Source organism: Aricia agestis, chromosome 21 (genome assembly GCF_905147365.1).
Source record: "Aricia agestis chromosome 21, ilAriAges1.1, whole genome shotgun sequence".
Taxonomy (NCBI): Eukaryota; Metazoa; Arthropoda; class Insecta; order Lepidoptera; family Lycaenidae; genus Aricia; species Aricia agestis.
In genome coordinates this window covers 5,445,419-5,472,598 of record NC_056426.1, presented here as the reverse complement: position 1 = coordinate 5,472,598, position 27,180 = coordinate 5,445,419, and the positions used below count along the sequence as shown (strand labels likewise).

Sequence of the window (27,180 nt, the reverse complement as noted above, 5' to 3'; positions counted from 1 at the left end):
CTCAATGAAAGAACGAATAGGTATAAATAATTAAATCATCGCTTATCAGTCAAATTAAGTCGTTTGTAATAATTAGTCAAGTGACATTATCTATCCTCCTTTCCAATCGATTAAGGCTGGTTTTATAGTTAAGCGTTTCGGCAGCGCCGTTGGAGCGCCGCGCGTTCGAAGATGTATGGGGGTAGTAGTTGCGTTTCTAAGTCGCGCGCTTGAGCAGCGCCGTTCGCCCGTATGTTTGTTACAGCTTCGAACGCGCGCGCTCCAACGGCGCTGCGAAACGCTCTACTATAAAACCAGCCTATGTTTATCCTAAATGATAAATCAATAATAATCGTTTTATTAAAATGTATTAAGTTGTATAATAATAGCTATATTGGTTAAATTACTTAGTTTCCAAGGTTCACTTCCATTAAGTACTTATTAATGAATCAATGCTCATACTAATATTGAGAAAGTTTGTCTTACTTCCCGATATTTTTTATTGACACTGAGAAAATTTTGTCAGCCGTGAACGTGTTTTAGCGAGACTAAAACTCATTAACGGCTAAACCGATTTGGCTAATGTCAGTGTCGAAATATTCGTGAAGTCCAGGGAAGGTTTATTATATAAGGAGGGAAGTGATTAAAATTCATTAGCTATGTCCACGCTGTGCCTGCGTTATAGCGCAGTCAACAGCGCACGTGAGGCATGCCCGCGACGCATGCGCTCTGACCGTATCCAAAACTTTCGCTTTGTTCTTTTTTTTTCTGGAACTTCTTATGACCAATTAAGTCGCACATATTCCACCCAGTAAAATGTTCTCGTCGCACATGTTACAATAATCTGTTCATTCAATTATTGAATGCGCCAAAACGAAAGTTGATTGAAAGAAGATGACGAAAATTGAAGACGAAAGCGCATAGTGAGGACATAGCTATTGGGTAATCTAGTGCTGTATAAAGAAACTTTTGTCACAGGAAAGATATAGGATTGTTTTTACTAGGGACACAGAATAGAATAGGTACTTCTAATAGTTGTTACGGATATAAAAGTACGATGAACGAATTATTTACATAAACATTTTATTACAGCAGTTTCTGCGATAACAGACTGACACCTTTACGTGACATTCGTAACAAGTAGAACAACAATTGATATCTCCAGCTTAGATCACATCCGAAATGCAATGTTTTGATTACCAAATCAAGTTCACTAGTGCAATGACTTTAATCCATGCGTATCTTCGCGATAAACTATCAAGACTATTCATATCACCTGTTATCTGTACGTGACAAACGCCACACGTTTACAAAATTCTTTATCACCATTATAAACTCATTGTTCCTTTATCGCAAATTAAAAGTAAGTTAATTTTTATAGTATCTTAATTATTGATTAGTTTAACATCGGATTGGTGGCGAAAAGTACATCGAAATGAGTAAGTAAATAGTAAATTATATACTTAATATTATCTATAATATCGTTTAATATTTATTTAGTATGTTTTGATAGCTTCTATTAAAATTTCAGTGATTTGATCGGTTCAATATTTTGCATTCTGATGTCTGGCAAAGTATTACGGTCTTACCACAAACAATATCCTACCATGTTCAACATCAGCTGTTGAACAATTGTTTTGAGACCATTTTGTACTGAATTTTTCTCTAATCAACTGTTCAACAGCCTGCCTAGCATACGCCAACGAGATATCTCACTCTCTAGATAATTAAAAACTACTCGTCTCATAATGTCAAAATCTCGACATTATCTCGACAAAATTCTAAAAAATTGTGTTATTTGGACGCGAGAAAAAATGTTTGTCATACTAGGTGCAATAGAGATGAAGAGACAAACCATTAAACATCGAGAAAACATTTAGAGTGAGATATCTCGTTGGCGTATGATAGGCAGTAGGCAGGCAGGTGTTTAAATCTTTTGTAGTAAGACCCTTATAGTTTCTAATTGGGACATGATATTTTTATTTTCTTTAATTTTTTAAAATTCTTTTTCCAGTGTACACAGCCGTATTTATGTTGGTGGCGGCGCTGGCGCAGGTGCAAGGCCAGGCCGTGAACCTGCAGGCCACTTTCGACCCCGAACAGGTGGAGTTCAACATGGACTATACTTATTACGTCAACGTTGAAGTTACTGGTGAGAGTTTGTTATGACTTATGGCATATAGAATAGAGTAGAATACTTAACTTGTACTTTTAAAAGTGAGAATGTCAACTGGTCGCTGTTAAGCATTAGTGTCCTAACCCAAAATTTTTTGTTGTTAAATTTTGAATGCCGTCTTGTTCTAAATCATCATCTATAGAACATAACTGCATTCATAACTCAATACGTAATTTTTGTGTGGGTTAGTACATAAATGCTTAACAGCGTCCATTACTATAATGTGTTATGGCTTCGAATTAGTTGCCATTGTTTGCCACTAGAGGCGCTGTTTAGATGACCCTATTGTTCCGCCGTATATGTTAAAAATAGCGATAAAAACTTATTAACATTTTTTTCTGTAGCCATTGTAATGTGAAATCATGTAGAATTCACATTACAAGATTGTTGCCTTTAACCAGCGGATGAACAAGAGGCTTCAAACGACACCACATTGTCTATTTATAATCATAACTAGTTTAGAAGTTACTAGGTAACTTAAAAACATCGAACATTAGAGCCAAATACAAACCAACTTGCATATTACAGGTAATAATCATAACCCTCCTTTTTGCTTCAACGTAGTCGGATAAAATCCTCATTGTAATTTCCAGGCACCGGTCTCGAAGCTGGCGACCAGCTACTAATAACTACGGATGCTGAGCACGTGGCGACTGGCGAGTGGAACTCCACCGCGGTGGTCACAGACACCAACGGGTTTAGTGGCGTTGTGAGGGTGTATGGACATTTCCTCGGTAAGATTGTAATTTTGAAACCTTATACAGTGGCGGCCATAGGGGATGGCGAACAGGGCAATGGTCCGGGGCCTCGCAAGTTATTATTTCGAAAGGGCCTCGCAAAAACCTTTCGACCGGGGCCTCGCAATGGGTGAGGCCGCCACTGCTTACTTACCAGTAGGGCCAGGATGGATAGGCTTGATTGCCATCGTGTTGCGTAGCTGTCAACACTATGCAGACGATGTTAATCAAACATATATGAAAGTGTTGTTATACCTACTCCTCCATACGTTATTATACGTTCTTGGGAAATGGCCAGTGAAATTGGCAGTGTAAGCATTTTAAGTTGTGCATTAACAAAGACAACGTTTTAATCCTTTAGAACTGACGAGTACAATATTGTGCATTTAAAATTTAAATAACTCTAAAATCTGATACGAAATTATCATCATATTATCACGAATAAATATTGAGTAACTGTCTTTTTAAAACGTAAGGCGACATCTATTGGGCTGTTTGACTAAAATATTTTGTTAAATAGATGGCACTTTTCAAATATAGCCTCTTTACTTCAATAATGTAGTAAGTCCACAAAGATTTTTGGACTTACCACATAATTGAAGTAAAAAGATGGTATGTTTGAAAGCATTACAATACGGTCACATTAACTTGACGCATCGAAATATATAAATAACATGCGTCATAATGACGTCATCAAACCGTGCGTCTAGTATTATAGTAGAGTTTAAGATCAATTCACAATTTTAAGTCATATAACGGCTATTTTACATGACAGGTAGAACCGACCTATACCTGGAACTTTTACGCGGTGGTGCACAAACCCCGATACCCGGCTCGCTGTCTGTCATCATCATCAGGCCGGTGCGAGTTATTGACTCCGTGTTCACTACTAGCGTCGCTGTGTTTGTGAGTATTTTGAGAAATGAGCTGACTGATAACTTGATAAAGGGATGACGGTCATACCTGAGACATTAGATGTTGGCCTTTAGAAGGAACTATCGTTCCCCGCGACTCCTCCCGCGTAAAAAAGGAATTCTTCGGAAACTGTACATTTTCCCGACACAAGCAGACTTTGTCATACCCCGTGTCTTGTCTTTATAATATTATCTAAGTATCTAATTTGACACAATACGAAAAAATCTATGATTCCCGAATCCCGTGGGATGAACGAGTTTCGGTGCAACGATTGCGGGCGTCATCTACCTCTATACTTTATATCTTATATATGTCGTAGGATGATTTGATAAATCGAACTATCGCGAAAATTCGAGGGATTTCGTGAAAACACGAATAATTAGATAATGTTGTTTATATTTTTCAATTTCTCTAAAAAAAGTTAGGTTTTTTGCGAAAACGCGATTTGCCTTAGTAACTTTGCATATTCTTAACGCTGAGTGGCTTGATATTTGCTTACTGGCCAACTCTTATTCTGATTGGTCACTATCTTTTCCTATATTATGTATCTTTGAGGTTTTGAATTAGTTTCTGGATCTTTTGAACTTTCAGCACTAATTTCACGTCTTGTATCAGTCATTTCGTATTTACAGATACACTTTTAGATAACTTTTCGCACTATATTTCAAGTCCAACTGCAATTTTAAACAAATTAAAAACATCAAAAACTGCTAGCTCGCTTACAAAAACGACCACAAAAAAAAAACAATGCGTGACAATGAATTGACATTTAAAAAGTCAAGTCTTCAACCAATCAGAGAAGATGTTGTTGTGGGGCGCTTAAACCGACCAATTAGTGATTTTTTTCGATAATAACTAACGATTCGTTTCGCAATCTTACTCAGGAGACTCGCGTTTTCGCGAAAACACGACCTTTTGTCAGTAAGGTTGAAAAATGTAATCACCATTGTCTAATTACACAGGTCAACAAAATCGAAAAAAAAATGTTCCCTGCAAACTAATAGCAGTTTCTATGATAGTTTTGTGTGCACGATATATGTTTCTATGAAGTTTTCTTTCTATCAGCTCAGATTTTTAAGATATTTCATTCCAAAGTTTCAAAAATCTCGCATTTTAGCCCATTTCAGAATCACATTGCAGTTGAAGGTATTCATTTTTATTAGTTTTGTAATATGTATGCCAGAGGGAGACACTTCTTATTGAGAATGTAACTTGTTTCAATGAGTTATGACTAATTTTCCCAATGTTATGACGGTTTTCAAAATGCTTTACCTAGCTCATACTACGTGGAGTAACAATTTTTGTATGAAAAAAGAAAGTTTAGTTTACAACTCTCTTTTAATAAAAAAATATAATATGCAATTTAAATTGATATCTTAATAATAGATATTGTGTATATTTACTAAACATATTTTATCAAAACTCATGAAAATAAATTATTTCAATAGTTGTAAAGCGATTCTAAAATAGACTAAAATTCGAGATTCTTGAAACTTTGGAATGAAATATCTTAAAAATCTGAGCTGATAGAAAGAAAATTTCTTAGAAACATGTGATCGGGGCACAAAGTTCTTACGGAAATAGCTTTTAGTTTTCAGGTATCAAATTTACTGTTGACCAGTGCTATCCGTGTTTTCGCGAAGTCCCTAGAATTTTCGCGATAATCCGATTTTTCAAATCATCCTACGACATATATATAAAATTCTCGTGTCACAATGTTAGGCCGCGTACTCCTCCGAAACGGCTTCACTGATTTTAACCAAATTTTATATGCATATTCAGTGGGTCTGAGAATCGGCTACTGGGTATTTTTTTATATTGATAAATGCATTTGTTGAATAAACAATAGTAAATTATTACAACTCGAGACTGACGGCGACCATTGTTTGTGCGACGGGATAGCGATGGACGTTGCCATGGTGACATACTTATTTAGTCACTTCAATAAAATAATACGGGTGAAATACTTTATATGGTAAGGAAACGTTTGCCGGGACAGCTAGTAGTTCTATAATATAATATTTTTCAGGCGAATATCATAATAAATAATAATATAATAATATCTATGGACGCTTCACACCACGTCAGTCTGGCCCCGTGCTAAGTACCTAAAGGACTTGTGTTACAGGTACCAGACAACGGATATATATTTAATACTTTATACTATACATATATTTAAGATTTTTATTATATCATACATATATTTAATACACATCCAGACCCGGGAACATTGAAAACTTTTTGTTCCGTCGGCGGGATTCGAACCCGCGACCCCCGGCTTGAGCTACCGACGCGCTCACCACTGAGCCACAGAGGTCGTCATGTTATTACATATTTTGCATTCAGTTAATTTTGTTTCCTAAACATAGGTATTCCTTGTTAAATGGCCCAGGTAACAATCTATATTTCCCTAGTAAACCTATTACAGTTTTTAACTTAATTATTTAAATTACAGGTGTCACTTATTTTTATAAACTTCGGTTGCGCGATGCACTGGCCGACCGTAAAGAGTGTGCTGCGGCGACCGATAGGCCCGGCCATTGGAATGGTCGGACAGTTTCTGTTCATGCCCCTGGTAAGTTTAAAGTATAATTATATTAACTAACTTTAGGACTTTACTTCGTACATTTCAAGCAGCCATTTTAGATTAGATGTATAGGTGGATACTCGACCTAGTAAATAGAATGAGGTCCGAGTGACTGTCTCGGCTTGTTGCTAGGCGTAATCACTTGGTAATGTGTATAATATGAAATATTTTTATCAATATCACCAGATGTCGTTCGGTATCGGCTACCTGATCTTCCCGGACGCTGCGGACATGCGTCTGGGGATGTTCTTCACGGGCGTAGCGCCCGGGGGCGGCGCCTCCAACATATGGACCTTCATCCTGGGCGGCAACCTGAACCTGTCGCTCGCTATGACGAGTATATCGACTCTCGCGTCTTTTGGTGAGTAGAATCTTATTATGTATGTTTTGTGTTTAACTTAGTAGTGTTGTAGAGCTACTAATTAGCCCCTGCAGAATTGATATTCCGCAACAGGCAATCAGGCAAGCCTGCTGCAATTAGTGCAGCAGGCTTGCCTGATGCGTTTGCTGAGCTGGGGCCAATTTTTGGCATCATACAGCATTATAGTATTTACCCTAATGGTTAATGTAACAATACGTGCTACGGCTCAATTTGGAACTAATTCAATCTCAACAGCTTTTCCCACTCCTGACAGCTACACTAGCGCACGGTCGTGCTGCGGCTCAATTTGGAACTAATTCAATCTCAACAGCTTTTCCCACTCCTGACAGCTACACTAGCGCACGGTCGTGCTGCGGCTCAATTTGGAACTAATTCGATCTCAACGGCTTTTCCCACTCCTGACAGCTACACTAGCGCACGGTCGTGCTGCGGCTCAATTTGGAACTAATTCAATCTCAACAGCTTTTCCCACTCCTGACAGCTACACTAGCGCACGGTCGTGCTGCGGCTCAATTTGGAACTAATTCGATCTCAACGGCTTTTTCCACTCCTGACAGCTACACTAGCGCACGGTCGTGCTGCGGCTCAATTTGGAACTAATTCTATCTCAACGGCTTTTCCCACTCCTGACAGCTACACTAGCGCACGGTCGTGCTGCGGCTCAATTTGGAACTAATTCAATCTCAACAGCTTTTCCCACTCCTGACAGCTACACTAGCGCACGGTCGTGCTGCGGCTCAATTTGGAACTAATTCGATCTCAACGGCTTTTCCCACTCCTGACAGCTACACTAGCGCACGGTCGTGCTGCGGCTCAATTTGGAACTAATTCAATCTCAACAGCTTTTCCCACTCCTGACAGCTACACTAGCGCACGGTCGTGCTGCGGCTCAATTTGGAACTAATTCAATCTCAACAGCTTTTCCCACTCTTGACAGCTACACTAGCGCACGGTCGTGCTGCGGCTCAATTTGGAACTAATTCAATCTCAACAGCTTTTCCCACTCCTGACAGCTACACTAGCGCACGGTCGTGCTGCGGCTCAATTTGGAACTAATTCAATCTCAACAGCTTTTCCCACTCCTGACAGCTACACTAGCGCACGGTCGTGCTGCGGCTCAATTTGGAACTAATTCAATCTCAACGACTTTTCCTACTCTTGACAGCTACACTAGCGCACGATCGTGCTGCGGCAATCTGAGACTCGTAAATCAAAATCGTATCAGTATCATAAGACTGCAGATCTTGTACAAATTTTCTAGAATAATAATACAAAACTTTTTTATTCTAGGTTTCATGCCAGCCTGGTTATTCTCACTCGGCCAAGTAGTATTTCGCGACGCGAACATCGTGGTGCCTTACGCGCGGATCGCTACCTTCGTGGTCGGCTTGATCGTGCCGATGGGTATAGGGCTCGGCATGCAGCGATGGACGCCCAAGATTGCCGCCTTCATGGTCAGGATCCTGAAGGGATTCTCGACGCTGCTGCTCCTGTTTATCATAGTGTTCGCGATTGTTACGAACTTGTATATCTTCGAGCTGTTTACTTGGCAGGTGAGTGTGGTTAAGTAGCTATATAGTAAGGGGGCGTCCACAAATTACGTGAGGTGTTTATTTAAATTTTAATTAACATACGGTTTTGCTCGATAGTTTTACTCCAAATCGAAGGAAATGACATATTTGACATATTTAATTCCATCGAGCCGGCTCTAAGCGAGCCTTCGAGCTGTCACTGTCAGTTTTGCGATCCACACGGTGGTTATTGCTCGATTTGGAGTAAAACTATCGAGCAAAACCGTATGTCAGTACTTAGCATTAGATTATATGAGATTTGACTCGAACCCCTCGACAGATTTCAATCGCGTGAGACGTCTTGCGAATCTGTCAAATCCATATAAATTTAGAAAAGCATCTACGCGTCGCGTTACAGTCTGAATCAACCCTTATACTATATACTAATACTCATTATTCAACTTTTCAGATCATAGTAGCCGGTATGGGCATACCGTGGCTGGGCTACATGTTCGGGTACGCTCTCGCCAAGATCTTCAAGCGGCCGCATCCCGACGCGCTCGCCATCTCCATAGAGACGGGCATACAGAACACCGGCATCGCGATATTCCTGCTCCGATACGCGCTGCCGCAGCCTGAGGCCGACCTTACGACAGGTATACGGTTTTTAACGTGGTAGAGCCATGCTTCGGCACGAATGGGCCGGCTCGACCGGAGAAATACCATTGAAAAAGATTGGGAACCCCTAGTATAGGCAGTATAGGCCATGGCCTATGCCAAGCGGCAGGGCGGCAGTATCTTAGGATAGCGGCAGAACTTGTAAATGGGGTGGAAAAATTAAAGTGGCCGATATATACTTATATTTACTTATTATATTATTATTATTACTTATAAAAATATAAATCTGGCCCTGAGAGGTCGAATTAGGCAAATTTTAATACACGACTAACGGGCCCGACAGACTTCGTCCTGTCATGTCTTTCATAGATACGATAGCTTATTTAAATATAGGCCCGCTAGTTTTAGATAAAAATAGCAATAAGCCGAACCATTTGCAGTTTTCAATGTTTTCCCCAGATGGCGCTAGTGAATAGTGATAAACTTTTTACTTCAAAATTGAATTTCTTTGGTAATATGAAATAATAATTTGATTACCTAATATACCTAATTATATTTATTTGCTTAAAGAATGGCTTTTTATATTATGTTTTGTTATTTCCAGTGGTGCCGGTGTCGGCCGCCATCATGACTCCCGTCCCGATGATGATGATCTACACCTACCAGAAGATCGCTGCCTGGTGAGTTAACAATCACACTAAACAGTATCGCACGGGAACAGTGTATAGTATATTTTATATATAGGTGTAACAAAAATAAGTGATAATACTTTAGGGTGTGTACGTGTTCCTTGTAGAGAGTTCACTGTGAAAGTGGCAGCGCTGAAAGACGAAAAAATTTTTTCAGTTTTGTATGGGCGAGCGTCACGAGTTTTCCATTGAATACAAAAGTGAAAAAAAATGTTGGTCTTTCAGTGCTGCTACTTTCACAGTGAACTCTCTACAAGGAACACATACACACCTTAAAGTATTATCACTTATTTTTATTACACCCTGTATACCTAGTTTTGTTACACCTTGTAAAAAAACGTCTCGGGAACGTACATTTATACTTTTATTCCGAAAAAATGTACGGTTCCCCGCAATAAACGAAGTTTGGCGCAACTTTTATGATAGGATTGTAAATTTTAATGGAGGGCTTATTATTTTTGTTTTCCAATTTAATCTCAAGATAATTTCTGAGACTGAGAATTTATTTATTTTATTTATTTATTTATTTCAGAGGCACATCAACAACATAAACACAATCAGTACAATCAGTTACAATATTCAGACTAGGGCTATGCGCTTATGTCAGTTACACATATCCACAACATTATTAACACAATTCAATGTAAACAGTCAGTACAATAATATTATAATATTATTGTACAATTTAAAACTACAATTAAGTAATAACGATGATTTTTATTCCAGCATCAGAAATAGAAACAATCCAAAAGGCGGTGAAACAACACAAGAAGCAGAAAGTACGACGGAGAAAATTGAAAACGCCAACGAAGTACAAGTTGAACCATCAAGAAGCTCAGAGGAGGAGAAATATTAACTTTAAGACTATTTATTTAAGTTAAAAGTGATTAAAAATACAGGATACTCAAAATATATTTATATAAAAGTTATTTTGTTTGCTTTTTAGATGTTAAGGGAAAAGCTGGGCAAAATCAATCGCGAGTTTCTTACGCCGGTTCTTCTCGTCGGGATAGTTCCCGAACCGGTCGGTGGTAGGCACCGTAGCTAAGTAATATTAACTTTCTGAAAGTATTTTCTTAGAATCTACTCAGAAATAAAACAATTTTTATTTTATTTTAAAGAGTAGCATGAATAGAAGACGTGATCAAGTACCTATCAACACCACAGTCTGACAAAAAAACCGCGTACGAGTTACGTCCGGTATTATTTAAATTTTAAAGGACATGACAGCGACGCTCATTGCATGCAATGATGCAATCACATGGCAATCACAGAGGAGTTATAAGTGCATTCATAAACTTTTAATTTAATTTTTGGTCTTAGGTAAATTTTAACTAAAAAAGTTACAAATCAATCAAACAAAATGACATAACCTAATTTTCAAAATCTATATGGCATCAACGCAATAGAAACCAAAACACAAAACTATTTATAACAACCCTAGGAACAGTAAGACATTAAGACAAAACCTGAAAATAATAAACAGAAGCTGATACCATGATCATAAAATATATATAAAGATAGAATAATTCTTCCATAAAAATAACCTAACTCTTCTTCGAGTACCTTTAATCTTTATCAGCTGGCATAAAAATGGTGAAAGTGGCATACGATCCACCAACGGAAAGGTTCCCTTACCGCATTAGAAGACGGTTCAACGTGCTCAGCGAACCCAAACGTGTCGAGGATACAGAGAGCCTGCCTGATGTGACCGAGGCCGGCGTGAGGCGGTCAGCGCTGAGGTACCAGGGTTCTGACAGGGTGAATGATGTCGCTTTGCCGAAGATCAGGTAACGTCCATACTAATATAATAAACTGTATTTAGGTGACCGCACATTTATCAGCAAGCACGAGTTAAGAGTGGCAGCCCTGCCCAGATCAGCTCTTCCTAAGTGGAACAGCTGACAAATACGTGGGAGAGCCATGCTTCGGCACGAATGGGCCGGCTCGACCGGAGAAATACCACGTTCTCACAGAAGACCGACGTGAAACAGCGCTTGCGCTGTGTTTCGCCGAGTGAGTGAGTTTACCGGAGGCCCAATTCCCTTCCCTATCCTCCCCTATTCCCTTCCCTTCCCATCCCTACCCTCCCCTATTACTCTATTCCCTCTTAAAAGGCCGGCAACGCACCTGCAGCTCTTCTGATGCTGCGAGTGTCCATGACCGACGGAAGTTGCTTTCCATCAGGTGACCCGTTTGCTCGTTTGCCCCCTTCTTTCATAAAAAAAAAAAAAATACATTATCAGCACTTTAGTTATATAAAAACGCAGACTTAAGTTAGTTAAGGGATTCTTTCAATTGTTAAATTAGTAGTAAGAACTCACGGCCGTAGCTAGAGGGGGGCATTGGGGGGCAATGCCCTACCTTAAAATCATAATGCCCTACCTCAAAAATACCAAAACCCAAGAAAATCAATCAATTATGACTTTTTTTACTTCCGCCCTACCTGTTGTAACCAATGCTGCCCTACGTCAAATCTGACTCTAGCTACAGCCCTGTAAGAACTCTGTTGGTCTGAAATAAAATTATTTTTTTAAGTCAAAACGTCGACTGAGTATTTAATTCACGCGCCGCATTTTAGAATTCGTTGTATGAATTGATGTGAAACCTCGCACATTCGTCCGCACCAGCCACCGTGCGCGCCGCATTTCGTGTAGGTACTGTGCGGTGCGTTCGACGCGCGTACGGTGCTGACAATGCGCGATCAGCTTTTCTGACTCTTATCAGTCTGTATGCATTTTTGTCAAATTGTTTATCTTTCTGTGAGACTACTATCTTTCTGTCAAAACCGCTGAATTGATTTTGATGCATAAGGACTATGTAGATACTCTCAAGTCCCGGAACGGATATAGTAGTTTTTATCCCAGAAAAATCTACGGTTGCACAACTGTTTTCTACGTCGTTGTGAGTCGTGATAAAACAAATAAAGGTAGATACTTAATTTTGGTGGTGTACCAATTTAGGTCTGCAATTTAATATTGCGAAATGCTTCATAAAAACATCATTAATGTAACTCCTAATATTCATTTAATAATAAAAATTAAAAACTAATTTCAGGAAACTGATTATCTTGCGCAAAATGTACAAAAATAGATTCAGTCCAGAGAGACTGGAGAAGATAGACAGAATGATCGAAGCGGCCAACGCGACGATTTACACCAAGCTAGCAAACGCCGTCATAGATTTGAAGAATCAGGTCATATTCTAGTTCAATTTTACAGTCAAATAATGTTAAGTTTTTGATATTTTTTTTAATAATCAAGAAACAAACCAGGGCGCCGATGGCAAACAAAAAGGGGCGCCGCTTTTTTTTGCACCTTGGCCTCCGAAGAATTTTCGACCAGGGCTCTGGTAGTGTTAAAACCGGCGCGGCATCTTTTGTTACTTAATTTCGAAAGAAAAGACAATAGTTATTACAATAGTTAATGTCATCACAAACGATAACTTAATATTAATGTTGAAACATTAAAAAAACTTTTAATTACCATTTACTAAATTTAAAGCGTAGCCTTCTGATCCATGCGGTACGCAGCACGCAGCACGCTGCGCGCGGACAAGATCGCGATTGGTCCTTTTGGGCGATCGACGCGCGTCGCTAGGATTGTGGTCTGTGGATTGTATGGTGCCACATATAAATAGAGGCACTAAACAATCCCCAAGTAAGCGCTCCCACACATAACTGCGAATTAGGGTCGCATCGCGACAAAATCAAATGTCTGCGACAAAATTCATAATAAAAATGACAGTACGATGCGATGCGAATCGCAGTTTTGTGTGGGAGCCCTAAGCAGTGGTTGTTTCGGACTCGGGTGCCAGGAGGCAGTCGCTGCTTGCCGTAAAGGTATTATGATGTTTTAAAGTCTGATAACAAAAATAAAAATTATCAGGGCATGGACGACAGGCGACGCGGGTGGACGGAGAGCGACTGGCGGAAGCACATGGAGTATATCAACCTAATCGCACGACCGAAAGAGCCGCCAAGTCCGCCACCAGTTATGGTTAGTTGACACGGGTGGCTTTGAATCAGGCGGTCCGACTGCTCGTTACGTTAACATAAAGACAAAGTTAATTGTAAAACTTTACACAAATTATGGAATGTTCATTTACTTTTATCAAGCAATAACATTTTTACGTATCAATTAACTTTGAATAGGCCACCTTTAAGATTACAGCGCTACCAACAATGGTCATTCTTATCACTGATCAACAAATAACGTGTCCTGACTCTTGTGATTTAAAAGGGCGAAACCTATTTTTAATTCACTCATCATACCAATAAAAATACTTCTTTAAAAACTAAGTTGCTGAAACGGTCATTGACCTTAGTTCAGCACATGGCTGACTCAGTGTTTTCTAATGAGTTAGTACGCCTAGTTATTTTCCAACAGCGAGGACCACGTAAGTCCCTCAAGGATCTCCTCCCGCGCATCGCCCGGATGAGCCGCATGCCGGACTTCAAGGAGTATCGCCGACTGTCGCAGGAGTCATGGTACAGGGCGCCGGGGAAGGTTAGTGACCTTTTGCTTCAGAAACCGTACATTTTCAGGTCCAATATGTATGGTTGTGTGAGTCGAGATTTTAGAAAAGTTTTAACAAGATTTTATAAGTGTACTCGCGGCTGATACGTCATATTAGGGTTAAGTCAGACCGCAACGTGACGCGTAGATGCATTTCTAAATTTGTTTGGATTTGGCAGATTCCCAAGACGTCTCACGCAATTGAAATCTGTCAATTCAGTACAAATTTAGAAACGCATCTATGCGTCGCATTGCGGTCTGAATTGACCTTAATGCTGTGGCCGCACATGCGTAGTGCTTCGTGCTTGAGACGATACCATTGGACGGTCTGCGTGTATCGTCCAATGGTATTGTCTCATAGCACGAAGCTTCGTGGCGATAGACGCATGTGCGGCCGCGACATCAGGTGTATGCGAAGGCAGATTGCAGTTGTAATAACAGGCGTTGTTTACGTCAAGCCTATCACAGATATCTACTTCAATAGACGTGATTGCAAGACTGAGCGCCGTTTGGTGTCCTTCAACATTATTTAACCGACTTCCAAAAAGAAGGAGGTTGTATGTTCGGCTGTAGATATTTTTTTTTGTATGTTCAACGATTACTCGTTTGAGTATAACAATATAGCTGACGATTCTCCGACCCACGTGATAGTCAAAGTTGTAACACAATCGGTCCAGCCTCTTGGGATGCACAAAATTTTGTGTTTAGGTTTAAAAAAAATATAGCGTGGTCAAAATCTTCATACTTGAAAATTACTACAGAAATGCTTATTAAACTCCTGACTATTATTTTTCAGGTGTCGGAAGCAGCTCTCAAGTACAACATATCGGAGCGGACCAAGAAGCTAGCTGTTCCTAGAGTTGTAAATACACACTTCTAGCCACCTAGCAGCAAACCATAGACTAAGCAATACCCAAACATGCAATAAACCTATACAACTGAATTGTTTTTTTTTTTTATTAGAAACTTATTTGAGTTACGAAGAAAGGACATAAAAGCTAAACTGAGAGCGGAAGAGGAAGAGATGTATACAGGATGTAACAAAAATAAGTGATAATACTTTAGGGTGTGTACGTGTTCATTGTAGAGAGTTCACTATGAAAGTAGCAGCGCTGAAAGACCAAATTTTTTTTTCACTTTTTTATGGGGAAACTCGTGACGCTCGGGCCCTTGCCCATACAAAAGTGAAAAAAAAAATTCGTCTTTCAGCGCTGCTACTTTCACAGTGAACTCTCTATAAGGAGCACGTACACACCCTAAAGTATTATCACTTATTTTTGTTACACACTGTATAATTTGCAACTTTCCTTAGTTTGTCCCAGTTTTGGATTCCGAAATGTTATTGTTATTAGTTTGTGTATTGCTAGAAATTTAAAAGGAATTTATCTAAAATGCAATAAAGTCGTATTTACAACGTCCTCAAATTGGACTCGAAGTCCATAATTATATCTGAATAGTGTTACAAGTCCTTACTCTGGAATTAAATCGTAGCTAAGCTACTTATTTAAAAAATAAACAATAAACTAAAACATAATGTCAATTTATTTACACAATTTGGTAACAGTTCATAAATACTTAAACAATACTGTCTATAGCGCTATTACAGATCACATTTTGGCAATAAATAAATGATTCTAGGGGTTTTTTGCTATTGTATGGAAACATTTCACATCCCTATATAGTTTTGTGTCTTTAATTGGTTTAAACGCCATTTTAAATTTATTTTTAGATTTTTATATTATTGATATGTAAATAAAAGTAATTATATTGAAGAAAATGCGACAGAAGGCACATTTCTCTGGTAATTTGGCAATTGTAATATTAAACCTAATACTCTGTCGTTTGCCAAACTTTACGCAATACACAGATACAAAATATTAATAGCCAATATTACATTTCGAATACATTTATAATTTGATATTTTTCATCATCATCATCACCATCATCATTAAAATATTATATAAAAGGAACATAATTCAACTAATTTTGAGATATTATATACAATCATAACGCGTATTACTCTGTCTCAATCGTATAATTATTTTCATTTGAAAGTAGCATTATACTGAACATTCTTGACATCTCGATCAAAATGTACTGAAACAGACTCCTCTAGAGTCTAGTACTAGACTCTAGTATATTATCTATAGGGATGTGAAACGTTACATGTGTGTGTGTTTATGTGAGGCAGTGTATGACCGCGTTGGTGAAGTCCTTGGTGGTGGACTGGCCGCCGAGGTCCTTCGTCCTCACCTTGCCGTCTTTTAGCACCCTGGAAAAAATTATATTATTTTTATATTTTAACAAATAAAAGAAGACGGGTTGCACTCCGGTAGTGCCGGTAGAAGTGAAAACTTGATTATTAACGTTGTGCATTATTTTTTTAACCCATTTTTTATGAAAATCGATTTTTAAAAAATCGATTTTTTAAATTAATCGAAACCCTTACAAATTATGTACTATCGATTAAATTTTTAACCCATTTTTTATAAAAATCGATTTTAAAAAATCGATTTTTTTTAATTACAAAAAAATTACAATCGATTAAAAAATATCGACAATCGAAAAAAAAAACAATCGATTGTTCGATTAATCGATTTCGATGTTACAACACTACTCTCCAACCGTCTTACGGTTTTTCGATCAACACGAGAATCTGACGCGAGTTTCACAGTTTTTAACCATCCCACAAAAGTACTCATCGCCGCTAGAGAAGTTTTTACTTAAAAAAAAATCTGTAATGTTCAATTCGGACCGCAACGCGACGCGTAGAATTACATTTCCTAATTTGTACTGAAGTGACAGATTTCCGTCTTGCATATCTGTCAAATCCATACAAATTTAGGAATGCATCTACGCGTCGCATTGCGGTTTGAATTAACCCTAACGGCCGTTCCCAATATTTGATCTATCTCTGGTTTTGCCCTACTAGAGATATGAATAGCTCACATTAGACATCAGAGACAAATATTTTATGTCAATTCAATGTTAGCTGCGATCGGTTGTATGTCAAACCAGAGATAGATTGAATTTTGGGAACGGCCGTAAGGAGTAATTCACTCTGCCTCTTTACAGGCACATAGTCCCTTCCATGATTCTAAAAGATACTTCTCAACGTTTGACTTACTTGTTGATAGCGGCTTTGATCTTGTCGGCGTAGGAGTGCAGGTTGACGTGAGACAGCAGGTTCGCCGAACACAGCAGCATCGCTGTCGGGTTCGCGATGTTCTTGCCCACCGCGCCGGAGAATATGTGGCGGGCGCCCTGCAATATGCAATATCGTGGGTATATTCATCTGTAATAGTAGATCAAAAGGTTCAGACTTTATTTGACATTGAGGCGATTGTCATAGAAATATAAATATGGCATTAAGTCCGCCACTGTACTATCAGAGAAGTTTATTCCTATGCAAATCGGGGACCTAAGTAGTTTGGTTGCGATACGTCAAACCCAGCTGACAGATCACAATTAACATTGAAATGACATATCCGACCAAATAACGTTGGTCTGTCAATTGCATAGGAATCAATTTCCTCGATGATACATTGTGCAAAAAGTATAAAATAAATAAATATAAATAAGAGGTCTAAGAGTAAGACCGCACTTCGCAACATCACACTGCATCGGAGCGACGCGTCACGCGACACTTCACCTTTCATAGAACTAATTTGTTGTGTCGCGTAGTGCGGATTTTCACATTATCTCATATTATTTTATACAGAGAATATTAATTGGTTTGACGTGGCTGACGTCAAAGAAAGTCCCGATCGTCGGTGTAACGCAATGTCATTTTTCTAAATGGCAGGGTGAGTTCTTTTGGTCACGGGTCAATTCTTGTACTATAGTTACTCAAGCTGCTGTACAGATCAGGAGCTCCCGTACACGTTGATAGGTTGGGGGTGACCATCACACAAGATGGCGTCAATCCTTGTAGCAGTGTACCTGCTCGAAGACCGCGCACTCGGCGCTGTAGGAGGCGCCGGCGACGACCCCGGCGCCGCCCACCAGCCCGCTGGCGAGGTTGTCCACGATGTTGCCGTACAGGTTGGGCGTGACCATCACGTCGAACTGGTTGGGGTTGGAGACCATCTGCATCGTGCAGTTGTCCACTATCATCTTCTCGAACTCGATGCGCGGGTACAGCTTCGCGATCTGAAAGTATTTAATGACCAAATAGAGAGTGTAGTTCAGAGAAAAAACTTTACAAAAAAGAAACGCGATAAAAAACGGCCCAGACGTCTATTATTGTTCTTAAGCCGAATTTACATAAGGAAACTAGTGTTGCATGTTGGAATATGTTTCATGAAATTAGTTGCAGCACATTTAAAACTACTTAAATAATAAAAATACAATCATTAAAGCTTTATTTGGCCATGCGAGTGTCGTACAAATGGTTAACATCCTTATGGCCCATGTCACCGTAAGATTATAAAAACCGCGAGATTGTAATATAACGAAGTGATGGATTGTAAACAAACAGTTTTCCGGTGATTTTAAATTAATTATTTCGTATTTAAAATAACTTCAATGCCAAATAGTATGAGATGTATAACATAAAAAAAATTAGATATATTTAAAGTGCTGTTTGAATGTTCAGTTATTAAAATTAACCTAATTTATAATTCAAACTGCACTTTAAATATATCTAAATTTTATTCAATGTTATACATCAAATATTCAGGCAATTGAAGTTATTTTAAATACGAAATAATTAATTTAAAATCACCGGAAAACTGTTTGTTTACAATCCATCACTTCGTCATATTACAATCTCGCGGTTTTTACAATCTTACGGTGACATAAATAATAATCCATGCGTCGGGTGGGCATGTAAAAAGTCGGTCCTGCGCCTGATCTCTCGCCGGCCGTGTCGGTCGTCCGTCCCACTGGGTTATGAGAGTAAAGGAATAGAGAGTGCTCTTGTGTACTGCGCACACACTTGGGCACTATAAAAATTACTCCTGCGTAGCTGGCCTGGTTTCAATGAAACCGGCCACCGTCACCGAAACCGGTGTGGGAGCTATTATTATTATTATTAGAACTGCCATTAATTATGTATTACCTCCTCGCAGCTCCTCAAGAACAGGCCGTCTCCCAGTTTCATGATGTTGGCCTTGTGAACAGCCGTCACCTTCTTACGGCCCATCTTCACCGCATAGTCGAACGCGAACTTAGCAATACGCTCAGATTTGACCGCTGTGATGATCTTCAGGCATTCCACTACGCCTGGAATTGAAGATTATGTGGTTAATTTAGGTACTATTCATGTCTAAACACACCATGCCGAAGTTCCGCGGCGGAAATTCCGCATTATTACGTCAGCAATGTCAAACGCATACAATATGGCATGGTGTGTCATCGGTAATTTAAAATACATTGCAGGCGGAATCGAGCCGAACTTCCGCCGCGGAACTTCGGCATGGTATGTTTAGACACAGAGAAGTTGATTCAAAGGCAGATGGCGGACCTACTTATTTCACATTTTGTCAAACCCAGCGGACAGGTGACATAACTAACATTAAATTGACATAACCCGATTAAATCACATAGGTCCATCAACTGCTTATGAATCAATTCTTCGATGGTACATAAACACGTTAAGACGAAGAAGAATATAAAATATGTTAGTATTTTATGTTTTTTAAATCTTAAATTTTGACGCCTGAACTTTTTAAAAGTCAACTTATAAAGTATAAACGTGAAAATATTGACATTACAACTTTTTAAATTGTGTTTTAAAAAATCAAAATTGTAAGCATGAGCAATGAAGTTTGTGTTCATTAAAATGACATAAGGAGGGGGCAGGTCCAGGGCGTTCTATATTTGGCGGTTTATTTTTGTTCCCAAACTCACCAGGCACAGACTCGTGCTCCAACGCGGAGTACTCTCCCTCCGTCTGCTCTCTGATGATGATGCAGTCCACGTCATGATGACGGCATTTCACGTTGGGCAGGGACTTCACGTGGACGACGTTGGCGTACAAGTCGAGGGCGTTACGGAGCTTCATGTTGAGGGTCTGCAGCTCACCGGTGTGGGAGAAGTCGGGAGTGGCTAGAATGCCCTGGGGAAGTGAAGATTTATTTGAGAAGTGTGATGTTGTATGATTCTAAATTTTATAACCAACTAGATGTCGACGCCCGCAACTTCGTTGCGCCAATATTCGTTTATCGCGCGGCAACCTTACATTTTCCGAGATGAAAAGTATACTATGTCCTTTCCCGGGACTCAAAGTATCTCCATACCAAATTTCAGCAAAATCGGTTCAGCGGTTTAGGCGTGAAGAGGTAACAGACAGACAGACACACTTTCGCATTTATAATAAAATTAATTTAGTATGAATTAAGTTACCGGTTGATAACAGGGTAACTTCTCTTTGTAGGTCTGTCTGTCGCCTCTTAAGTCATAACGCTTTCGAATTTTTAACATGAGTACAGAGTAGGTATACAATTTTTTCTTTTTTTTTCTTTTTGGTATCAGCAATCAGCTTTACTTGAAGCTATAATCTGATGAGGTCGCTTTTATAATATGAGTAAGTGGATGTTGTTCTCCTGAACATCATTCCAAGTCTAAAATCTGTTTCCTTTTATGGCGAACAGTGTCTCTTGCAGTATTGAGGAGATTTCACGCAAGAGTATACAAGTAAGTAATAAATGCTCTCAATTCATAAATAAATGTCAATTTAACAAAAATTAATAATGTGGGAGGTAGTACCTATAGACACTTTATTTTTCCCACAAAACAAACGCATACGGAAATACAATTGCTGGGAAACACGCATCATCTAGTGACAATACAAACTTCATTGGTGAAGGCAATAAAAATATAATAATCACTAGACGTTCCGCGCGGCTTCGCTCGCGTAAATAGCTGATTTTTCACAGACAAATTATTCCCCAAAAATAGCCTTTGATTTAAATTGCTCCAGTAGTTCGTGAGATAAGCCCTTTCAAATAATTTCCCTCCGTTTTTTCCACATTTTCCCCTATTTCCTCGCTCCTATTAGTCTTAGCGGGATAAAATATAGCCTATAGCCTTCCTCGATAAATAGGCTATCCAACAGTAAAAGAATTTTTCAAATCGGACCAGTAATTCCTGAGATTAGCGCGTTCAAACAAACAAACAAACAAACAAACTCTGCAAAATTATAATATTAAATATTATATATTATATTATAATAATTATAATATAGAATAGATAATAAAGAATAAATAAAATAAACTTTGCCAATAGTCTGAATACACACCTAGAAGTTGCATTAATCTTCATAATGTAGGTTTTGTAATTCGAGAACTGCAGGGAATGCGATTTAGGTTATAAAAAGAGATAAAGGTGTATCTAGATATATAATATGCCTTTCCCTGTTTCAATAGCTTAACAGCCGAACGTATAAGCTTCTCCTTTTTGGAAGTTGGTTAAAAATGTTATAATACCCTTTCCACTGAGTCTGTGAGATATTTAACTATTTAACCCTTCGATCGTGGAAAACGAGACACAATAGAATTTCTATTGTGTCTCGGTCACCGGTGACCGTATGGGGCTTGATGAATTAAATACAGCTGTAACATACCTTGATGCAGATCTTGTTCCTGGCGATGGAGCCGACGACGTCCTCAATGGGCGCGCTGAGGGTGGGGTTCACCTCCGAGAAGAAGAATGACTCGAAATCCACGGGGATGCTTGCTGCCTGCACATTAACATACATGTTTTATGTCAGTCACAGTGCCGTGAATAGCCTTTTTAGCTTCTATAACTGCGCCCTTGTTTAAATATTAAGGTACCCAGAGCAATGCAATGTATAGGCCTCTCTGGTCTGGACTTTCTTGCACCCCCCTGAGTCAACGCCCTGTGCCCGGGCACCGGTGGCACCACCCTATTTACGGCACTGGTCAGTCATTGCGTGAATAAATTCTCATGCGTAGCTTACAGCCCTGTTGGCTGTTGGGCAGGGAAGTGGGAAGCGTGAGAATGTAAATAGTCACTCGCGCTGCCACTACTGAAAACGCTGAACTCAGAACGCATGAACGCGTGACCGTTCTGTCTGATTGGTCCCTAAGTTCAAATAAAGTCAACCATCAATACCAGTCACTGTGTGAACCTTTCTCCATATTATTTTAAACTATTACCTTGAACACCTCCTGTACGGAGTACACAAGCTCGGGGCCAACTCCATCTCCGGGGATCAGGGTGCACTTGATGCGACCCTCCTTACTCGTTTGCTGGACATACAAATTTATATTATACTCTCTATAAAATCTATGGTAGGGAGAATCTCGTGTGTAGTGGTTACATAGTTTACTTTACAGAGGTCATCAGTGTTAAATATAGAATACTTGCTTCAATTGATGTGGAGTGTAACTCATATAATTGACATTGCAAAATTTGCACTGACAACTTACTACAAACTTAAAGCAAATAAACTGTGGTGTGGCATAGTAAAATCTGCAACTATTTTACATTTCACAACTATTTCAAATTCGGTTTTTATTTAATACTTGTTGATATAACACTTTCTGACTATATCACATTCATAAAACTATCTTGAGATCTTAATTCATAAAATCATAATAAATATTTGATATCCAGTAATTGGACTATTAAAATAGAAGTATTAAACTTCCAATCCCTAAAGAAAAATGGCCTTAAAATAATAAATAACTCTTCGTAGTCATCTGCTCTGGGCACAGTAAATTCTTCTTGCTTCTGTTTTGCACATTGAGGAACCTTAACCTTTGAAACAGTACACGTAAAATATAATATTTTAATATGTTTTTACAACAAATTATAATATACAGAGGGACTTCACAAACATATAGTTATATTGTTACAATGCATTTGGCACAATGCAACACAAACGCTTGCATTGAACACATTTAAAACTCAAGATTTTTAATCTCCAGTAAATAAAATGTTAGTGAAAAAAATTTTGATATAAAAAAGTTTTGATAACAATATTTAACGTGGGAGAGCCATGCTTCGGCACGAATGGGCCGGCTCCACCGGATAAATACCACGTTCTCACAGAAAACCGGCGTGAAATAGCACTTGCGCTGTGTTTTGCCGAGTGAGTGAGTTTACCGGAGGCCCAATCCCCTAACCCCTACCCTATTCCCTTCCCTACCCTCAACTATTCCCTTCCCTTCCCTTCCCTACCCTCCCCTATTACCCTATTCCCTCTTAAAAGGTCGGCAACGCACTCACAGCTCTTCTGATGGTGCGAGTGTCCATGGGCGATGGAAGTTGCTTTCCATCAGGTGACCCGTTTGCTCGTTTGCCCCCTTATTTCATAAAAAAAAAAATTTTTTGAATACAATAATTTGTCCAAATGAGTTCCATTTACATTACGATCAAATAAGAGTATAACATAGTACCATACTAATATTTCGATATGTATATAAAAGAAATTTAATTGAATAGGCATATCACTGATAGAGATTAAAAATCTGAAATATAGTGTGGGGCATGCAGTTACACCCTTTACAAGGATGAGAAAAGACAGCCATACAGCTTGTACATACTATATTGTTGCTGTGGCATTACAATGACATTTTTAAAAATGTCTAAGCAATACTAACCAGATTTTGATAGGTTAAAACTTTAAAGGCCTGTGCCACTTCCGGATAGGCTATTCACAACTTTTTTGACAGATTCTCCATACTTGATCTGTCAAGATAATTGGTGGATAGCCTATTTGTCACTTATCAGGAAGTGGTGAAACAGGCCCTAAAACTCAGTTGATATTATCACTATAATATCAAGATTACATTTACAGTAATTTGAAAATTGTTCTACCTTTAAGTCATCCTTGTAATCCCTCATTATAGATATCAAGCACATATCCCATTGTATAGTAAATCTTAAAATTCTTTACAAATTAACCAGTGACCGTATGGGGCTTGATGAATTAAGTTGAGTTATTTCTATACAAAATGAGTATCTTATTATAACTCTTAATTATAGTCTAGATTGAGATATGTCCCTGACACTTAATATTTACCCTGTAAAACTCATGCTATACACAAAAGTTTATTACAACAATTATTTTAGTCCAAAATGCTGGTTCCATTATTTCCCAAATTTTTGTTTTTGCGTGGTCCATGACTGTTGGGTGGTGACTATATCTTTTTTTTATTGTTATTTTAGTATGCGTAGCATGGCCACCAAGGAAAGGGTTTTTAATTAAAGAAAATTAATAGATTGACAGAAAAATTATAATAAATAATATCCCATAAAAAAATTTGGCATTTTTACTGTGGTCATACTACTCTTGCTATAATGCCATGTGGAGCCAATACTATAATATGTCATAATCTTGATGTACCAAGTAGTACCAACCAACATGCTTGCCTATTTAAAATGGATACCCATAATGATTTAAAGGTGTGGAAATAATAAATGAGCAAAATAATTGTTTTAACACCAAATAAAATCATGCATACAATAACAGGATTTTCTTACATTCTAGAAGAGACTGGACCGTAGAAAAAGCTAGCATTCTAGCTGGTAATACATACAAAATAATAATCATTCAAAACAATTTTGAATTTTGATACAGAATCCAATAATATATCCAATTTCTTAATAATAATAACATCAAATGTATTTTCAAAAATCAATTTTGAATTTTGATACAGATTCCAAATAACATTGCCAATACATATTGTAATTTTTAATGATACATATTCATCGAAACAATTATGAATTTTGGAATGTGTCCTTATAATAATGCGGACTCAAAATTTTAAGTTTTTCATGTAGAATTGTAAGAAAGCAATGAAACAAAAATGTATTTAACATTGGCTTTTCTCAACTTTTCTTATATCAACAATTTATTTATAGCTTTACAACTCATATAGTATATCGCTTTAGCATTACTTAGCTCACATTATTGTTAGTACATCATGTTCTTCATTATAACTTCCAAAATTTTCTATTCTTATTAGACTTTGTAATTAACAAGAAATAATGTCTCTACAAGAACACCTTGCAGTCTACAAGGTCTATTAACGATATAAGGACTGAATTTTTGTTTCATTGCTTGAAGGATGAAATTGATTAGTCCAGAGTTAGTATTCTCACCAGGGTGCTGATTGATAATGGCGCGAAACATACGTTTTTGTCGGTGTTTACCGCGGTTGTATGTAACCCTTTACCGACATGTTGGGAACCCTGAAAAAATAACCAACATTAACGAATGATGATCATGGTAGATCACGTGAGGTTATTTGATATCTTGCTGATATATTGCGACTCAAGAACAAATAAATTAGACTAACCACTAGATTCTTAACGAATTTTATTGAGTTTTAGGCTCAAATATATACCGAAAATAAGAAAACAAGGAAAATTATTTGACCAAGAATGTTACGAAACCGTTTTCAGATATGTCATTTCTCACAAAATAAACAAAAAAAGAAAGACATCTATATGAAAATATTACCTGCACTACCGTACGAAATAGATTTCTAGTGATAAGAGACATTTTATTTTAGCAAAAACCTTTAAAAAGGCTTATTTTAAAATGTTATTTTTGGCTGCCCCAGACGTTTACGCCAAAATTTGGCCAAAATGACTGCTGTCAAATGTCAGTTGTCACTGTCACTGTCAACATATGATATGTTTTTTTTATTAAAACTCCTTTATGCCCTGCTTAATCAGTGCTTAGACAAGGTACCCGACATTTATCCCTTTATATGGCAGTGTTACAATACGCCTACTCAACTCGTTTATATGGGCCATTTGATCGACTCTGCGGTTGGCTGTCAGCAGGGAGATCCCCTTGGGCCGGCTATTTTTAGTTTAGCCATTCATCCAATAATTTCGACCCTTACTTCTAAATTAAATATTTGGTATCTTGACGATGGGACCATTGCAGGCCCTCCTTCCACCGTTTGGAATGACCTAAAGTGTCTAATAAGCGAATTGGAAAAAATTGGTTTAAGTATTAATTTTTCCAAATGCGAGCTTTTTTTTAGTGACAAATTTACGACTCAGTCTAAAACCGCTGTGGTTAATAATTTTAATACTTTGGCCCCTTGTATTAAAGTAATAGATAAATACGCTCTGCGCCTTTTAGGAGCTCCTATTTTGGAGGAGTCAATTCCACTATTCCTAGAGGAACAAATGTTGAAATTTCAAAATTCTTGTGATCGTTTGGAAAAAATTAATATTCATATGGCCTTTCAAATTATCAAATTTTGCTTGTTTGTACCAAAATTTACCTACTTTCTAAGGTGTTCTCCAGTTTGGAAATTTACCAATAGTTTGGCCTCTTTTGACGCAGCCATCCGTAAAATTTTGACCCATATTTTTAATTGTTCACTTACGGATAGGGCGTGGTGCCAAGCATCACTCCCTATTCGCTTTGGGGGCATCGGTATCAGGAAAGTGTCAGATGTTGCTCTTCCAGCCTTTCTATCTTCAGTAAACAGTACCAGTCCATTGACCCGCCAAATTCTCTCCCCTTCTTTTGGCAACTTTGATTTTCCGTTTTATAGTGACGCGTTAGAGGCCTGGAGAGAAGCTAGTGCCAATGGGGCCGTTCCAGCCAACATTTGTTTGCAGCGTCTTTGGGATGAGCCGCTTTGCCGTGTTGTATTTGATAAGCTAGTTAACTCTAGTTCCGACGCGGCTGAGCGGGCCCGTCTTCTGGCTGCTGCAACTTGGGAATCTGGACTCTGGCTCCAAGCACTTCCATCTCCAAATTTAGGCACGTTACTGGACAATACCACCTTCTCCCTTGCCATCAGTCTGCGACTAGGTATGCCAACAAACCATCCACACTGCTGCCCTTGTGGATCTATGGTAGATCGTCTGGGTCACCATGGGCTTTCTTGCCAGCGGAGCGCTGGTCGTCTGTCGCGCCACGCGGCATTGAATGATGTTGTACGTCGGGCTCTTGTCTCCATCAACGTTCCGGCTATTTTAGAGCCGAATGGTATTGCCCGTGATGATGGCAAGAGACCCGACGGCTTAACATTAGTTCCATGGAAAAGTGGGAGGTGCTTGGTGTGGGACGCAACATGTGTCGACACACTGGCGGCCTCCTATTTACATGGAACTTCAGTGACGG

The 27,180-nt window shown here is 38.6% G+C and overlaps 3 protein-coding genes across 4 annotated transcripts; 2 read left to right on the top strand and 1 right to left on the bottom strand.

Moving 5' to 3' along the window:
- Window positions 1-1,321: 1,321 nt before the first annotated feature.
- Window positions 1,322-10,490, top strand: LOC121737710 (ileal sodium/bile acid cotransporter-like). The gene is made up of 10 exons (XM_042129393.1): window positions 1,322-1,418; window positions 1,994-2,131; window positions 2,749-2,889; window positions 3,668-3,798; window positions 6,263-6,382; window positions 6,581-6,755; window positions 8,067-8,329; window positions 8,757-8,943; window positions 9,510-9,585; window positions 10,321-10,490. The coding sequence occupies exons 1-10, from the start codon at window positions 1,415-1,417 to the stop codon at window positions 10,448-10,450; spliced, it is 1,365 nt and encodes a 454-aa protein (XP_041985327.1). The 5' UTR covers window positions 1,322-1,414; the 3' UTR covers window positions 10,451-10,490.
- Window positions 10,491-10,986: 496 nt separating this feature from the next.
- On the top strand, window positions 10,987-15,054 carry LOC121737725. The gene is made up of 5 exons (XM_042129411.1): window positions 10,987-11,384; window positions 12,652-12,790; window positions 13,482-13,592; window positions 13,983-14,102; window positions 14,908-15,054. Exons 1-5 carry the CDS (start codon window positions 11,188-11,190, stop codon window positions 14,989-14,991), a joined length of 651 nt encoding a protein of 216 aa, XP_041985345.1. The 5' UTR covers window positions 10,987-11,187; the 3' UTR covers window positions 14,992-15,054.
- Window positions 15,055-16,238: 1,184 nt separating this feature from the next.
- On the bottom strand, window positions 16,239-25,690 carry LOC121737712 (isocitrate dehydrogenase [NAD] subunit beta, mitochondrial). Of its 2 annotated transcripts, none has more exons than XM_042129396.1 (9): window positions 25,549-25,690; window positions 25,188-25,277; window positions 22,235-22,327; window positions 21,679-21,795; window positions 19,965-20,172; window positions 19,174-19,337; window positions 18,054-18,263; window positions 17,239-17,375; window positions 16,239-16,383 (listed from the first exon to the last, which is right to left on the bottom strand). In XM_042129396.1, exons 1-9 carry the CDS (start codon window positions 25,588-25,590, stop codon window positions 16,290-16,292), a joined length of 1,155 nt encoding a protein of 384 aa, XP_041985330.1. In that variant the 5' UTR covers window positions 25,591-25,690; the 3' UTR covers window positions 16,239-16,289. The 2 variants fall into 2 exon arrangements, with proteins under 2 accessions (XP_041985330.1, XP_041985331.1); XM_042129397.1 differs by having other exon boundaries at window positions 25,221-25,277.
- Between the last annotated feature and the right edge of the window lie 1,490 nt (window positions 25,691-27,180).